Source organism: Bombina bombina, chromosome 12 (assembly GCF_027579735.1).
Source record: "Bombina bombina isolate aBomBom1 chromosome 12, aBomBom1.pri, whole genome shotgun sequence".
Lineage (NCBI taxonomy): Eukaryota > Metazoa > Chordata > Amphibia > Anura > Bombinatoridae > Bombina > Bombina bombina.
In genome coordinates, this window is record NC_069510.1 from 66547071 (window position 1) to 66566192 (window position 19122).

Sequence of the window (19122 nt, forward strand, 5' to 3'; positions counted from 1 at the left end):
GCCAAGGATATCAAGAAAATGAAGCAAATATATATATCTATCTATATATCATCAGCTGGGGACGACCAGCAGGGAACAAAAGATTACCTGTTCCTTTAGCTTGCAGGGGAGATTAGATCTGTCCCACGTTGCAGTTTGTAAAAGATGAATCTGCCTGTGAAACAACCTTGATTTCCCCTGCACGCTATAGCAATAGATGAACATACTTGTATGTGAAGTAGGAAACCATGGAGATATTGACAAGGCAGCACAACTGTGTCGCATGAAGTAAAGAAGATCTGTTTTATCCTGGTAGCTCTCAGGACAGGGCAAATGCCTGTATTGAAAACTCAGCTCCAGAACAGCAATGCATTACTGGGAGTTAGCTGAGAACAAGTGAGCCAATGACAAGAAGCATATAAGTGCAGCCATCAATCACCAGTTAACACCCAACAGTACACTGCTGCTCCTAAGCGTATCTTGGTTTATTCTTATAACAAAGATATCAAGAAAGCAAATGATTTAATAACAAAAGTAAACTGGTACTGTCCCTTTAATGGCTGGTAGCAGACATCCCTAAGAGATTTACTGGTTGATATGGACATGTTTCCAAAACTCCAAAAAACAAACAGGTCTATCAAGTACAGACAACACATATAGAAATGGGGGGGGGGGGTTATACCCTCTACTAGATGCTAGAGAGATGGAAATTGTATTTAAAGAGACATGAAACCCAACGTTTTTCTTTCATTATTCAGATAGAGCATAAATGTTATCAATTGTTTTTCGTTCTTGGTATCTTTTGTTGAAAAGCCAGGACATATGCTTAGTAACCGGCTCATTTCTGGAGAACTATATGGCAGCAGTTTTGCAAGAATGTTATCCATTAACAAGAACACTAGAGGGCAGCACTATTTCCTGCTATGTCAGTGCACCAGATGCTACCTAGGTATCTCTTCAGCACAGAATGTCATGGGAACAAAGCAAATTTGACAATAGAAGTAAATAGGAAACTATTTTAAAATGTAATGTTCTGTCTAAATCACACACAAAAAAAATTGGGTTTCATATCCCTTTAAATGTCACATCAAAGTGACACTAATGCAAAAATAAAATGCCCTAATCGATCAGAGCAGTGTTTTTTAAAAAACTTTTTGTAGCAAATACCCCAGGATTAAATAGTTGTCCTAAGTACCCCCAGCTGCAACATGCAAATGTAACTAGGTTAAAAACAAAGGAGGTAATCGTGTCCACCCCAGAGCGTGAGAAAATAGTTTTTACTGAATACAAATGCAGCAAATCTTCAGAAGTATTAGAGCAGTGGTTTTCAAAGTGTGAGGCGCGCCTCCAGTCCAGAGGGGGGCGCTAGAGCATATAAAGGAGGCGCCGGGGCAGTGACACTTTGCATTATTCTATGGAAACCATAAACAACAGCTGACTTTGGTGAAACGTAGACTGGTGTTTAAGAGCCATCGATGACACTTGCTATGTCATGGTGGAAAAAAAGACACCGAGGTGAAAATCGCTCAGACTGCATTACGTTTATTGTCTTGATCAGTAACTTGCATTTAACACAGGATTATCAAACTGCGAATTGAAACATGAGCGACGCCGAATCAGCTCTTGAGAGCTATGTGTTAAATCTGAAACAGATGTAAATTCCCCAAATTAAAACTAGAAATAAATATACATTTTCTTTAACCCCTTCAGTGCTAATGACGGCTCTGAGCCGTCACAAATTGTCTCAGTCAGGTGCTAATGACGGCTCAGAGCCGTCACTCGCACTCTCCCACTTTGAGGGAGATCTGGGGGCTCCCACTGGCTCCTACCCCAGAGATCGGGCCTGCATAGTGACAGGCATCGCCGGGGCTTCACATTACGCGCGGTGACATCACTGCGCAACTTTATTTAACATTAACAATGTTAAATATAGGAGCAGGAGGCATGCTGCTTAGAAGCCTGTATCTCAGGCATCTAAGCAGCTACAGACCCCCAAAACCCACCGTTGGAAAGGTAATCGCCTAACCTTTCCAACAGTGTAAGTCTTGGGGATCTGAAATAAAAAATAAAATAAAAAAGTTAAAAAAATATATATTTTTAAAAATTAAAAAAACCTTTAAAAAAAAACCTTAGCACCCAGGTGGGAAAGTGCTTAGCACTCAAAGGGTTAAAAAGAAAAAAGAAAATTAACATTTATTAGGTTACTTGTAAATTTCTTCAGAGGGGAGGCCCACTGCTTAAGACTTTCAAAACCCCTGTATTAGAACAACAAATACAGGTAGAAAATAATTTATCCAAACTGCTTGGGAGAGGAAAAGATTTGGATTTCAGAATAGTTTGGATTTTGGAATATTTGCATCTGTAAAATGGGACAGTTAGGAGAGGGGATAGGCACCAGGTGTAAACAACAATATCTTATGTCATTTAGACAATATAGCTTATACATGTAACCTTAAGCTAGTTTTATATCATGTTTAATACTTCTGTATATGTAGTAGACTCAGAAAGACAGTACTGTAATCAGAAAGGTAATATTTGCTGTTTTAAATAAATAAATACAGACTATTATTTGCATTTAAGAAAACAAAACAAAAAACACAGACAGAAAAGATTCCGACTTACAGGCAGGGAAAAAAAAATAGTAAATTTTAATAATTATATATTTAAAAAAATATATATTAATTCAAAATGGATTTGGGAATTCCGAATTTGAGGATTTGTATATGTAAAAGAATAACTTCTAGAGAAAACACACACATATTGTGGTACGTTAGAAAACATATAAACAAGTTATATTCCTGTTACCACATTTCTGCATGAAACGTTATCACATACACAGCTTATCAGGGTCATTTCATTGTGGCATACCTGAGTACAGAACACTTTAACTGGCACAGTATCTGTAACACGTCTCTGTGACATTGTTTAACAAACATATTCACTTTACCTGACACTTTCCATTTGATACACTTTATAAATATCAGTGTTTCCCACCTCCAGCCTCCAAATGTTTATGACCAGACATATTCTAATCTAAGGATTTCCCTACCTAAGCCTAGGTGAATTAGTCACAGCCAGTGAACAGCTGAGCAGCCCGGCAGGGAAATACAGTATAACCTGTTAGAGGAACCCGAGGGTAAAACTGAAAAACAGTGTTGATACATGTGATAAATTGAATATTTTAACTTCAGCCGAACAGTGTTCTCCATAGATAATGTTGCCAGCTGGGTGGCAATTGCAACACTTTAAATTTTTTGCTCTCCAAGCAAAAATGAATTGCACAATTGTGCCAGGTGGCGCACCCATGAAATAAATAAATATATATATATATATATATATATATATATATATATATATATATATATACACACATACAGGTAGCCCTCAGTTTACGCCGGCCGGGGTTAGGTTCCAGAAGGAAAGGTTGTAAATCGAAACCATTGTAAATTGAAACCCAGTTTATAATGTAAGTCAATGGGAAGTGAGGGAGTTAGGTTCCAGGCCCCTCTTAAAATTGTCTTAAGTAACACCTAATACATTATTTTTAAAGCTTTGAAAAGAAGACTTTAAATGCTAAACAGCAATATAAACCTAATAAAATAATCACACAACACAGAATATATAATTAAACTAAGTTAAATGAACAAAAACATTTGCTAAACAGCATTATAAACCTAATAAAATAATCACACAGCAGACTTCACTTGCATTTTTCTGCAAACAGTTATTTCTATGCATTCCAATCTGGACTAATTTATAGACAGGAAGATCTTGTTCCTTTGAAATCTGCTCGATAGCTCAGGTCTGGTTAAACTGATTCATTTCAGCTTGCTTGGCTGCAACACAAGCGGACAGCTCCACCTACTGGCCATTTTAATAAATGCACTGCTTCTCAATGCTTTTCAATAGCAGTCACATGACTGGAAAAAAAGGTTATTCTAAAACGGTGTAAATTGAACTGTTGTAAAACGAGGGCCACCTGTATGTATATATATATATAATCTCATTTGTGCACAACTCTTGTTTTAAAATAACTGTATCGATTAGCTAAGTAAACACTAAACCAATAAAAATGAATGCCAGTTCATTCACTAAGGATACAATAACATCATCACAATCAACGTTATTAAATCTGGCATACGCTCATTAGCCCAAGTTGATTACGATATGTCTAGTACGTATCAAATTAAAAATAAAATATCAGACAACTAAAATGTTCTATAATATTATGAACAACCAGTTAGGATTAATAGTGCTCAAAATTTGTTTTGATGAATGAAAGATATTAACATATAGATTCTAAACATTTATGAAATACGAACACCAGATGGAACAAGGAAAATGAAATATAATTCACATTATATTGTATATGTTCTCAAAAGATACTTTGGGCCTCTGTATGAGACATTTATGTTTATTTGTTAAGGGACACACTTTCTGGGATATTATTAATAATTTGGAGTTACTCCATTCTTTCAATAGAAGATTCAGTCCTAAAAATAAGGATGTTTCTTATTATATGGCTACAGAGATATTGTCAGTATATGTACATGAAAATCTGCAACCCATTAGCAAAAATGCTTCTAGAAAAGTTAATACTGTTATTCGACAGCATATGCACATATGCTGTGAATGCACCCCAGTATTTAAACACTACAAATTTTCAGAATCAACAGTGACTTCTATGACACAAATAAGGTATTCACACACACAATTACACACCAGCTTGAAAGCTTGCGCACGGGGCACTAACAGCATATGTGCGTATGCCGCTTAAAACGAGTTATAACTTTTGCTAAAAACATTTTATTTTACCCAGAGTTCCCTGGTGCATTAGTAACAATGTATACAGATTACGTCTGGGAAAAATCAAGTAGGGATACTTATCTAGATTAGCTCATTTCTATACAATTATTATATCTCTTACTTTAATGAAATGGAGGATTTTAGATAGATAGATAGATAGATAGATAGATAGATAGATAGATAGATAGATAGATACTGCTTAGACAAAAATAAATTGCAGGTGCAAATACAAAAGAGCTAAATTTTATTATTTGAAATATACATAAAGTACAAATATAGAAAAATAACCAAAACAGCCACATCCAAAATGACAAATAAATAACAATGATCTCAAAACATGTATTAAAAATTTATAATGGTAAAAAAAAAAAAAAAAAAAAACAGAATGAGGTATAAAAAATAATATATAGAGAGTATGTATAACAACATTGCCATTCCTGACTGCTGTGTATTACACTGTGTATTACACTGACAGTTGTCACCAGGCCTGGGACCCACTACACCAGTATTTAATGAGACAAGGATATATGTCACACACACATTATATATATATATATATATATATATATATATATATATATATTTACTTACTTACATAACTATATCATACCCATATACACTGTATATATATATATATATATATATATACACATACATAATTATATCACTATATGATACACATATGCACTATATATATATATATATATATATATATATATATACATACATACACACATATAGTTATATCACTATATGATACACATATGCACTATATATATATATATATATATATATATATATATATATATATCACTATATCATATATATATATATACATACATACACACATATAGTTATATCACTATATGATACACATATGCACTATATATATATATATATATATATATATCACTATATCATATATATATATATATATATATATATATATATATATATATATATATATATCACTATATCATACCCATATGCACTATATATACACACACATATATAGTTATATTACTATATCATACACATATCACTATATATACACACACAGTTATAGAATGCCGCATGCACCTGTTTCTCCGTTCTGTTTAGCTTAATCCACCCCCACGTCCCGCACCTTCCCCCAGGCATCTCCCATAGAATCTCCCATATGTCTAACCTGGACTCCCGGCGCTCCCCGGCAAGAGCAGGCAGTAGTAAGCGAGTACAGGCCCTAAGAGGGCAGCAAAACAGCGACAGTATAAGGTCCCCATGATCAAGCGGAGGAGACTGACAGACACTGCATTGTGTCCCGAACCAAACGGGTACCGACAAGGGAGACAGTCAGCGATCAAAGCTGTCAGTGAGACAAGCTAAACTCACGAGGACGCGCTGCAAGTGCACACAGAAGGGGGGCGCGTTGACAGTGAACGTGCGCAGTCGCCAAAGGAGCGGACGTGCATGAGAGTGCAGTGCATTCAAAGACGGGCACGCGCAGGGATCACTGCAAGCTGTCAGTTGTTTGGTTTACAGGAGACATGAAAGGGTTAAATGTGTTTTATGTATATATTTATAATGCCTGTGGCTAACAAGCACCTTATGGGTCAATATCTCAAAGATGCCAAAAGAATGGGTAAATTAAAGGGCAATAATAGTGGAAAATTTCCATTCTCTTATTTGTTAGAGCTTGTAATTTGAAGACTATTGACCCTACATTTACTGTGTGTTTAACTCATGTAAAGGGGTTAAACACACAGTAAAAGTACCGCTTGGGACGGCTAGTTCTCATCAGAAACCACCAGTGAACCAATAATCTAAACTCCGCCCCCCACTGCAGCTCCTCCCATTCCCCTCCCTCCTCATAAATATTCATATTCCCTCTCTAAAAGCTGAGACTCCGTGCTCGTGCATGAGAAACAGTCACTCCCCCGCCTCTGGGCTATGTCTGCACAGTGCACTGCTTCTTCTGCAGCTTTTCACAGGCTCCCTTCAATATGTAAATTTTGTTTAAATAATAAACCAATACATTTACTGCTGCAATAAATGTTTAAAGAAACAGTTTGTAATTTTCATCAAATAAAGATTAATAAAAATAATGTTAATGATTCTTTCATATTTCTTTCATTCTCTGGATATCCTTTGTGGAAAAACTTCATTCTCTGGATATACTTTGTTGAAAAAACTTTATTTAAATACTCCAGTAAACGAAGAATCAGGTTCTAATATTCATCCAATAAAGATTAATCAAAATAATGTTAATGATTCTTTCATATTTTTTTTAATTCTCTGGATATCCTTTGTGGAAAAACTTAATTCTCTGGATATACTTTGTGGAAAAACTTAATTCTCTGGATATACTTTATTAAATAAACTTTATTTAAATACTCTGGTAAACGAAAAATCAGGTTGTAATATTCATCCAATAAAAATTAATAAAAATAATGTTAATGATTCTTTCATTCTCTGGGTATCCTTTGTTGAAAAAAACTTTATTCAAATACTCCAGTACATGAAGAAACAGGTTGTAATATTCATCCAATAAAGATTAATAAAAAATAATGTTAATGATTTTTTCATTCTCTGGATATCCTTTGTTGATAATACTTTAATTTAAACACTCCTGTACACGAAGAAACAGGTTGTAATATTCATTCAATAAAGATTAATCAAAATAATGTTACTGATTCTTTCATATTTCTTTCATTCTCTGGATATCCTTTGTTGAAAAATATATGAAGTAATACACTACTGTTAGCTAGCTTATCACATTTTGTTAGTCACATTTTGTTAGTCAATGACTGTCATTCTCTGTATGTCCCTTTGTAAAAAAACAAAACAAAGTAATTATCTACTGGGAGCTAGCTGAGCACATTTATTTATTCAATGACAAGGCATATTTTTTGTTAAGCTGCCTAATCAACAAATGTGATTCCAAGTTAATTCTGTTATCATGTTTGTTTCATTCTCTGTATATCCTTTTTAGAAAAAATAATGTAATACACTAGTGGGAGCTAGCTGAGCACATTTGGTGAGTCAATGACAAGGCATATATCTTTTTTAAACCACCTAATGAACACATTTTTTAAAATATGAATTCTCCAACAATTCAATGGCTGAACTGAATTGTATCTCTTTTTCCATGAGTGCTCAAAACTCCTGCCAGACCATTCTTACTGTATTTTCTCTCCCCATACTTTTTCTGGCCACAGGAAACGTTATCTCATAAGAAGCCTATTGCTATACAATTCGGTTCACCCCAAAAATATGGTTTATACAGCTATTTAAGGGTTAAAGTGATTTGCATTCACTGTCCATTAGTGATGTCGAACCGCCATTGACTTCAATAGGCAGGCGAACTTTAAAACCCACAGGGACTCTTTCTGGCCACAATAGTGATGGAAAAGTTGTTTCAAGGGGACTAACACCTGGACTGTGGCATGCTGGAGGGGAATCCATGGCAAAACTCCCAAGGAAAATTACATAGTTGATGCAGAGTCTGGTTTTAAGCCATAAAAGGGCACAAATCACCTAACATTCCTAAATTGTTTGCAATAACGTGCTTTAAAACATCAGGTATGATGTTGTATCGATCAGGTAGTGTAAGGGTTACGCCCGCTTCACAGTGACAGACCAAACTCCCTGTGTAACGCACCGCAAACAACCGCAAACAGTCCATTTGCACAACCACGAGATAGATTTGATAGATAGATACATACATAGATTACATAGATCAATAGATGCAATATACATATGATAGATACAAATTACATCAATAGATGCAATATACATTTGATAGATACAAATTACATCAATAGATGCAATATACATTTGATAGATACAAATTACATCAATAGATGCAATATACATTTGATAGATACGAATTACATAGATCAATAGATGCAATATACATTTGATAGATATGAATTACATAGATCAATAGATGCAATATACATTTGATAGATACGAATTACATAGATCAATAGATGCAATATACATTTGATAGATACGATTGATAGTTAGATAGATTTGATAGATAAAGAGATAGATTTGATAGATAGATAATTTCCCAGACAGAGAATTACAAGACGTGCAGTCTGTGACCCATGGTAAGGTTCCCAGAGGCAGTTGCGGCGACAGGGGACGTGTATATGGCATGGATTTTCGGAACCGGGAGATGGAAAAAAATGCTTGTTCGGTCCTCCTGCTTCAAATTTGGGGCACTGCGCGTGCAATCTATTGTGCCACCAGATATGAGTGGTGTGTTAATTAGTACTATTCTGATCAGTTTAATACCTGTTACTCCCCCTATCGGGGGAGGTGTATATGGCATGGATTTTAGGAACCGGGAGATGGAAAAAGATGCTTAGTCGGTCCTCCTACTTCAAATTTGGCCGAAACCCAAGTGGCTGTCACAAAACAGTCCGGCCACGAGATAGATAGATTTGATAGATAGATACATAGATTACATAGATCAATAGATGCAATATACATATGATAGATACGAATTACATAGATCAATAGATGCAATATACATTTGATAGATACAAATTACATAGATCAATAGATGCAATATACATTTGATAGATACGAATTACATAGATCAATAGATGCAATATACATTTGATAGATACGATTGATAGTTAGATAGATTTGATAGATAAATAGATAGATTTGATAGATATATAATTTCCCAGACAGAGAATTACAAGACGTGCGGTCTGGGACCCATGGTAAGGTTACTTCCTTTTGCACAATTGAGTACAGGTTGGGGTCCGGGATTGCCTTTTGTGCAAAGAAATTGTGGCCGGGTACCTTCCACTGCGGTGTCCCCTATCAGGGGACGTGTATATGGCATGGATTTTAGGAACCGGGAGATGGAAAAAGATGCTTGGACACCCAGTACAGGTCGTTCTCCTTCAGCCTTTTTATACGAGGGTCCCTGACCCTCAACAGTCCAGACAGTTTGAAAGACCCCATATGCCATGACGTCCTTTTGCACAATCGAGTACAGGTATGGCATCGATTTTAGGAACCCGGAGATGATTTTAGGAACCGGGAGATGGAAAAAGATGCTTGGTCGGTCCTCCTACTTCAAATTTGGGGCACTGCGCGTGCAATCTACTGTGCCACCAGATATGAGTGGTGTGTTAAGTAGTACTATTCTTAGCAGTCTAATCCCTGTTATGTGCCTTTTTTTGGTTTGGGTTTTGAAGCCACAGTGCAGCACCAGAAGCCAGAAAAATTAGGCATGTACACATGCCGGAAAAATTAGGTATTGTTGCAGCCGCTGCTGTAGCAGCGGCCAGAAAAATTGATGTTTGTTTGACAGAAAGTGCCCTAAAACATTGCGGCTTGAACCCTAGTTGTTGGCGGATAAGTCACGCAAGTCATCCGGCATTCGAAGATAAAATACAGCAGCGTGTGGACCATTTTTAGCCCAAGGCAGCTCATCTCATCAGGCCTTTTTTACTCGAATGTATCGCCCAATGTCAGTCCCTTCGGGATGCATCCCTCATTCATTTTTATAAAGGTGAGGTAATCAAGACTTTTTTGACCTAGGCGACTTCTCTTCTCAGTGACAATACCTCCTGCTACACTGAAGGTCCTATCTGACAGGACACTTGAAGCGGGGCAGGCCAGAAGTTTGATTGCAAATTGGGATAGCTCAGGCCACAGGTCAAGCCTGCACACCCAGTAGTCAAGGGGTTCATTGCTCCTCAGAGTGTCGAGATCTGCAGTTAAGGCGAGGTAGTCTGCTACCTGTCGGTTGAGTCGTTCTCTGAGGCTGGATCCCGAAGGGCTGTGGCGATGCATAGGAGTTAAAAAGGTCCGCATGTCCTCCATCAATAACACGTCTGGAAAGCGTCCTGTCCTTGCCGGCGTGGTCGTGGGAGGAGGAGGATTACTTTCACCTCTTCCCCTGTTAGATTCCCGTTGTGCTCTGACATCACCCTTATACGCTGTGTAAAGCATACTTTTTAATTTATGTTTGAACTGCTCCATCCTTTCCGATTTGCGGGAATTCGGTAACATTTCAGTCACTTTATGCTTATACCGGGGGTCTAGTAGCGTGGACACCCAGTACAGTTAGTTCTCCTTCAGCTTTTTTATACGAGTGTCCCTCAAAAGGCACGACAGCATGAAAGACCCCATTTGCACAAGGTTGGATGCCGAGCTACTCATGTCCCGTTCCTCGTCCTCACTGATCTCACTGAAGGTATCTTCTTCCCCCCAGCCACGTACAACACCACGGGTACCAGATAGGTGACAACAACGAGCACCCTGGGATGCCTGTTGTGCTTGGTCTTCCTCCTCCTCCTCAAAACCACATTCCTCCTCTGACTCCTCTTCCTCACAATCCTCTTCCTGCGTTGCCGCTGGTCCAGCAAGCGATGCTGATAAGGCTGTTTCTGGTGGTGATGGTGACCACAACTCTTCCTCTTCCTCTTCACGCTCATCTACGGCCTGATACAGCACTCTTCACAGGGCACGCTCCAGGAAGAAAACAAATGGTATAATGTCGCTGATGGTGCTTTCGGTGCGACTGACTAGGTTTGTCACCTCCTCAAAAGGACGCATGAGCCTACAGGCATTGCGCATGAGCGTCCAGTAACGTGGCAAAAAAATTCCCAGCTCCCCAGAGGCTGTCCTAGCACCCCGGTCATACAATGTAACAGAAGTGTGAATTTTATATAGAACCGGTGGATCTCAACTGCAGACAGGGAAGGTTAAGCAGGTGAATACACAAAGTCTGATTCCTGTTAACTGGTTACAGGAGAGAGGAAAGCAATTAGGTTCAAGTGGAGTGGAAGTTGTATGTTAAGAGTTTATTCAGAAGGCAGCTTGCACCTACAAGTTCGAGTCCCAAGGTTTGTAACCGCCTAGCTGAACCAGATCAAAGGTTGAGCACCGTGCAGCACTTTAACATCAAGTAGTCCTGAGACAGTATCGGAGACTGAGCCAGCGATGGGAGAAGTGCTACCGCTGCAGATAGCTGACAGCCTGAGAGGGGTGTGTAGCGTGTGACCAATAAGCTGCGAGGAGACGCTGACAGGCAGAGGCTGTGTAAAAAGTTCACAGCGCGGCTCCTGTGCCGGAAGGCTGTATGGTGACGGTGAACAACAAGAACTCAGGTTTGTTTGAGGGTGCGTATGTGAGCAAATACAGTTAGATGCCTTGTTAGGACAATTGCTCAGTGGGGTAATATCGGAGGTTATCCGGAGATATCTTTGGTTTTACTTCCAATAAGTTAGGCAGAGGAGCTGAGAGTGAGATCTCTCTTTGTTGAGAGGGATAAAGTCTGTAAAGTCCGTAAGACTGTAAGTGGTAATATTTTGTAGGAATCCCTTATTGGAAATGTAATTGTAATCCCAGTTTAGGAAGTGATAATTCAGTTAGCCAGGAGGTTAGAACAAGCAGCTACTCAGTAGTTTGCACGCTATACACTAACATTAATTGGCACCTGGAAGGGGGAGGAGTAGGTTTACGTAAGCACTGCTTAAAGGTGTACACATGCAGGTAAGAACATGACAGATCCCCCCCTCAAGGGAGCTGCCCCGCAGCAGTAGGTCCGGGCTTGTCTGGATTATCTCGGTGGAAAAGAGCAACCAAACGGGAGGCATTGAGGTTGGTGGATGGTTCCCAAGAATCCTCGTCAGAGGAGAAACCTTTCCACCTGATTAGGTACTGTAACTGCCCTCGATGGAGTCTGGAGTTCAGAATTGAAGAGATTTCATAGATGTCTCTTCCACAACTACAGGGGTTGAGTCTGATCTGAAGATTGCAGTCTGGTGGTAACATATGGCTTTATCAAAGACACATGAAAAGTAGGGTGAACCAGGATCTCCGGAGGAAGAGCCAAAGTTACAGTGTTTTCGTTTACAACATTAGTTATCTGGTAGGGACCAATGTATATTTGTGAAAATTTCCAGGAAGGAGTTTTCAGTTTCAGATGTTTGGTCGAAAGCCAGACCATATCTCCTGGACGGTAGAGTGGTGGCTTGCTTCTTTTGGAGTCATAGTAACGTTTCTGTTTTTGCTGGGCGAAACGTATGTTATCCTTGAGAAAAATGATGAGAAGATGTCTGATAAGGAGTTTGCAGTATCGTCAACATGAGGAGAGGTAGTGTTCAGATGTGGGAAGAGATGGAAAGTTGGATGGTACCATAATTTGCATAAAAGGGAGAACATTTAATAGAACCATTTAAGGAGTTGTTATAGGCAAATTCTGCCATGGGAATGTTATTCCCCCAATCGTCTTGTTGGTGGGAACAGTATGTACTGTTCTATCCACTGGTTTACACGCTCTGTTTGCCCGTTGGTTTGTGGGTGGTATGCTGTACTATAACAATGGTTTATTTTTAGAACAGCGCAGAGTTGTCTCCAAAACCTAGAAGTGAACTGTGAGCCCCTGTCGGATACTATGATGGATGGTAAACTGTGGAGACGGACGACATGTTTCAGGAATAGGGATGCAGTTTCGGAGGCCGTGGGTAACTTTTTGTAGGGAATAAAATGGGCCATTTTTGTCAACAAATCTACAACCACTAAGATAGTGTTAGATTGGTTTGATACAGGTAGATCAACAATAAAATCCATACCGACTGTGTGCCAGGGTCTTTCTGGAATGGGCAGTGGTTGGAGGTAGCCCGATGGTTTGGTCTTTTGCGATTTGGAAACTGTACAGGCATGGCATGTCTTAATATAGTTGTCTACAGATTGTCTGAGGTTAGGCCACCAAAAGTTTCTACCTACGAGTTCACTGGTTCTGTAGATGCCTGGGTGCCCAGTTAAAGGGGATTCATGATGATTACGAAGAACCTCGTCTCTTAGATTGGGAGGTATGTATATCTTACCCTTTACATGAGAAATCCCTCTGGAATCAGTTTGTTGTATCTCTTTGGGGATTGTTGTATCATCCTGTTGTTGTGAACGTAAGGTATGAATCATGTCTTCAGTGAGACCCAGGAAATGTTGCGGTGAGAGGATGGAATGTGGCTGTATATCACGGTCCTGCCGGTGTAGATGTCTGGAAAGAGAATCGGCCTTACCATTCCTGGAGCCTGGGCGATAAGTAATGAGGAAGTTGAATCTGGTGAAGAACAAACTCCAACGAGCTTGTCTGGCTGACAGTGTTTTACTTGATTGGAGATATTCTAGATTCTTGTGGTCAGTATAAATGAGTATTGGATAGATTGTTCCTTCTAAGAGGTGTCTCCAGTGTTCGAGAGCCGACTTGATCACGAGAAGTTCCTTTTCGCCTATAGCATAGTTTTGTTCGGCTGAAGTCATGAGTCTGGAGAAATATGCAACGGGATGGATGGGATCAGAAGGAGAGTTGCGCTGTGAAAGAATTGCACCAAGAGCGTACTCTGAGGCGTCAACTTCTAGGATGTACTGGAGATTTACATCTGGGAATCGGAGAATGGGAGCAGTGGTGAAGCAGTGTTTGAGAAAGTTGAAGGCTTTTTCTGTTTCAGATGTCCAGAGGAAACGAGTTTGAGTACCTGTAAGTTTACAGAGAGGTTTTGCAATCATGGAAAATCCTTTAATGAACTTGTGATAAAAATTGGCAAAACCCAGGAATCGCTGGACCTCTTTCTTGTTTGTAGGGGTAGGCCATTTGAGGATGGTGTCAATTTTCCCATTTTCCATTTTAACTCCAGAGGAGGAGATATTGTAGCCCAGAAAGGTGATTTCTTCAGTATGGAAAGAGCACTTCTCTAGTTTAGCATACAACTGGTGTGTTCTTAGTCTTCCTAACACCCAACGAACATGTTTCTTATGGTCTTCCAGGTTGTTTGAGTATATCTAAATAAATTGTCTAAATATATCACTAAGCATACGTCCAATAGATCTCTGAATATATCGTTAATGAAATATTGGAAGGTAGCTGGGGCATTGCATAGCCCAAACGGCATGACCAGATATTCATAGAGTCCGTAGCGTGTCCGGAAAGCGGCAAGCCACTCGTCCCCCTCCCTGATCCTGACCAGGTTGTATGCTCCTCTGAGATCCAACTTGGTGTAAATAGTTGCTTTACTAAGACGTTCCACTAATTCTGGGATCAGCGGAAGGGGGTACCTGTTCTTCTTAGTTCTCCTATTTAACTCACGATAGTCTATTATGGGCCGTAAGGAGTTGTCCTTATTCTTCACGAAAAAGATCCCAGCTCCTGCTGGGGAGGTAGACGGTCTGATGAACCCCTTATTTATGTTTTCATCTAAGTATGCCTTGAGATGATCTAGTTCGGGTTGGGAGAGTGGATATATATGTCCGTATGGGATGTTGGAACCAGGTAGTAACTCAATAGGGCAGTCATATATACGATGGGGAGGTAGAGTCTCAGCTTGTTTTTTGTCGAATATGTCATAGAAATCATGATATTCATGTGGTATTGCTGCCTTAGAGACTTGTAGTAGCTGTTGATGGGGGTAGCATGAAGACTTGCAGTACGTTGAATTTAGGTCAACATGTAAAGACTGCCAGGAGATTGCAGGTTGATGTTGTTGTAGCCAAGACAAGCCTAAGACTATAGGGTATAGAGGAGAGGGAATAACATCAAAAGTCAAGTACTCAATGTGCCCATTACCTGTAGTAACTTTGAGTGGGATGGTGTGGTGTGTAATAGGCCCAGAACTAACAAGAGTACCATCAATCACACGAATGGAGACAGGTATTGCTTTGACACACAGGGGTATTTTATTCTTATTTACAAGGGACAGATCGATGAAATTGGAGAATGCTCCAGAGTCAATGATTGCTTCCGCTCTGAACACCTGAAGGTCCCACTGTAGGGATAGAGATAGGGTACAGTAAGCGACATCGACCACTTTATTAGTCAAACAATCACTAATACGTTTTGACTTACTTCTTTTTTGACGTAGCAGTAAAGGACAGTCCTTAACAGGATGATTAGGGGATGCACAATACATGCATAGATTTTTCTGTTGACGGCGATGTCTTTCTTCCAAAGTTAGGGGCCCTTTGGTGTACCCAATCTCCATGGGTACAGAAGAATCTTTTGCGCTAGACAACCCTGGAGAATATCTTTGGGGTGCTTCGGATTGTTGCCGTTCTGACTTTCTTTCTCTGATTCTCCGGTCAATCTGGACAGATAAGGTCATAATACCTTCCAGGGTCCTAGGAAGGTCTGTACGAGCAAGTTCGTCCTTTAGAGTATCTGACAACCCCAGCCGATACTGGTTGCGCAAGGCTACCTCACTCCATTCAGAATCCTTGATGTAGAGTTTGAATTCAGATAGATATTCCTCTACTGGGCGGCGGCCCTGTCTTAGTGAGCGCATCTTGGCCTCAGCTGTCAATTGTTTCTGTGTGTCTTCATATAACAAACTCATTTGTGTGAAGAAATCAGTTACAGAAGCTAGGATAGGGTCGTTATTCTCGAACAGGTTGTCAGCCCAAACCCTGGGTTCACCAGATAGGAAAGAGATGACAGTCATCACTTTGAGTCTCTCTGTGTGGTAGGTTTTTGGCCTCATTTGGAATAGGAGATAGCAGGCATTTCTGAACTGTCTAAACAATTTCCTATCGCCAGTGGATCTCTCAGGCAAACACACCTGTGGTTCTGGGGTGTTGTCTCTAACGGCTGCCCTAAGGCTGTCATTCTGTAATTGCAACTCTCTCAATGCTTGTGACAATTGGTCAACCCTTTGAGAGAGGTTGTATACTACATTTGGGAGGTCTGCTGGATCCATACTTATTTCTTTTTGGCCAATTAATATGTAACAGAAGTGTGAATTTTATATAGAACCGGTGGATCTCAACTGCAGACAGGGAAGGTTAAGCAGGTGAATACACGAAGTCTGACTCCTGTTAACTGGTTACAGGAGAGAGGAAAGCAATTAGGTTCAAGTGGAGTGGAAGTTGTATGTTAAGAGTTTATTCAGAAGGCAGCTTGCACCTACAAGTTCGAGTCCCAAGGTTTGTAACCGCCTAGCTGAACCAGATCAAAGGTTGAGCACCGTGCAGCACTTTAACATCAAGTAGTCCTGAGACAGTATCGGAGACTGAGCCAGCGATGGGAGAAGTGCTACCGCTGCAGATAGCTGACAGCCTGAGAGGGGTGTGTAGCGTGTGACCAATAAGCTGCGAGGAGACGCTGACAGGCAGAGGCTGTGTAAAAAGTTCACACCGCGGCTCCTGTGCCGGAACGCTGTATGGTGACGGTGAACAACAAGAACTCAGGTTTGTTTGAGGGTGCGTATGTGAGCAAATACAGTTAGATGCCTTGTAAGGACAATTGCTCAATGCGGTAATATCGGAGGTTGTCCGGAGATATCTTTGGTTTTACTTCCAATAAGTTAGGCAGAGGAGCTGAGAGTGAGATCTCTCTTTGTTGAGAGGGATAAAGTCCGTAAAGTCCGTAAGACTGTAAGTGGTAATATTTTGTAGGAATCCCTTATTGGAAATGTAATTGTAATCCCAGTTTAGGAAGTGATAATTCAGTTAGCCAGGAGGTTAGAACAAGCAGCTACTCAGTAGTTTGTACGCTATACACTAACATTAATTGGCACCTGGAAGGGGGAGGAGTAGGTTTAAGTAAGCACTGCTTAAAGGTGTACACATGCAGGTAAGAACATGACATACAAATACTCGTTAACGGCTTTTACTTGTTGGAGCAGGCGGTCGAACATTAGGAGTGTTGAATTCCAACGTGTCGGGCTGTCGCAAATCAAGCGCCTCGCTGGTAGGTTGTTTCGCCGCTAGATATCTGACAAGTGCGCCATGGCCGTGTATGAACGCCTGAAATGGCCACACACCTTCCTGGCCTGCTTCAGGACGTCCTGTAAGCCTGGGTACTTATGCACAAAGCATTGTACAATCAGATTACACACATGTGCCATGCACGGCACATGTGTCAACTTGCCCAATTTCAATGCCGCCACCAAATTACTTCCGTTGTCAGAAACCACTTTGCCGATCTCCAGTTGGCGCGGAGTCAGCCACTGATCCACCTGTGCGTTCAGGGCGGACAAGACTGCTGCTGCGGTGTGACTCTCTGCTTTCAGGCAAGTCAACCCCAAGACGGCGTGACACTGCCGTATCCTGGATGTGGAATAGTACCTGGGGAGCTGGGTGGGTGCCGTTGATGTGGAGCAAGATGCAGCAGCAGAAGAGGACTCAGCCGAGGAAGAGGTTATGGAAGAGGATGGAGTAGGAGGAGTAGAGGAGGTAGCAGCAGGCCTGCCTGCAAGTCGTGGCGGTGTCACCAACTCCTCTGCAGAGCCATGCATTCCATGCTTAGCAGCCGTCAGCAGGTTTACCAAATGCGCAGTGTAGGTGATATACCTGCCCTGACCATGCTTTGCAGACCAGCTATCAGTGGTCAGATGGACCCTTGCCCCAACACTGTGTGCCAGACATGCCATTACTTCCTTTCTCACAATCGAGTACAGGTTGGGGATTGCCTTTTGTGCAAAGAAATTTCAGCTGGGTACCTTCCACTGCGGTGTCCCAATAGATACAAATTTTTTGAACGCCTCAGACTCCACCAGCTTGTATGGTAAAAGATGGCGGGGTTCAAGGCTCGACAGGTCGTATCTGTTCACAGTACTTTGTAAGAGTTGAAATTTTGTTTCTATTTTGTAGACGCAGACCCCCATTTGTCATTCTTGTAAACTTTAGATTGTCGGAATGGAGCTGCGTCTCCCTGGTTTCTGTATATTTCTTTTTTGTTCCTACCAATAAAAATTTGTTAAACCAAAAAAAACAAAAACAAACAAACAAAAAAAAAAGCTGGCGGGCTAAGGGGGGTAGTTATCAAGCCGTCTACTTTTCTGGCTTCGCCGGCCCAATACGCCCGCCTAAGCTCGCCTACCTTCGCCGCCGCGGACCTGAAAAAATACGCCTAAGTTATCAAATAAAGCTGTCAAAAAGCCGCGGGGCGATGAGCAGCGGACTGTGACAGTTATCACTCATCCGATCTCGCTGCCCTTCGGCTTTTTCCCAGCTTTATTGCTAGCCTGTCACTAAGCACTCACACTAAACTACACTGTTCTACCCCCTATACCGGCGCCCCCGAAGCCTCCCGCAACTCAATAAAGTTACTAACCCCTAAACTGCCGCTCCTAGACCCCGCCGCAACTCTTATAAATGTATTAACCCCTAAACCGCCGCTCCTAGACCCTGCCGCAAATCTTATAAAGGTATTAACCCCTAAACCGCCGCTCCCGGACACCGCTGCCACCTACAGTATACCTAGTAACCCCTATCCTGCCCCCCCTATACCGTCGCCCTCTATAATAAAATTATTAACCCCTATCCTGCTGATCCCGCACCTCTCCGCAACTAAATAAATAGTTTAACCCCTAAACCGCCGCTCCATGA

At 40.6% G+C, this 19122-nt stretch overlaps 1 protein-coding gene across 1 annotated transcript in view; it reads right to left on the reverse strand.

Annotated features, from left to right (window-relative positions):
* NPDC1 (neural proliferation, differentiation and control 1) overlaps window positions 1-6183 on the reverse strand; it is a 198620-nt gene extending 192437 nt beyond the window's left edge. The window contains exon 1 of the mRNA XM_053696086.1: window positions 5954-6183. Coding sequence (XP_053552061.1) covers window positions 5954-6047 — 94 coding nt within the window. The 5' untranslated portion in view covers window positions 6048-6183. The remainder of the gene's footprint in view (window positions 1-5953) is intronic.
* Window positions 6184-19122: the final 12939 nt, after the last annotated feature.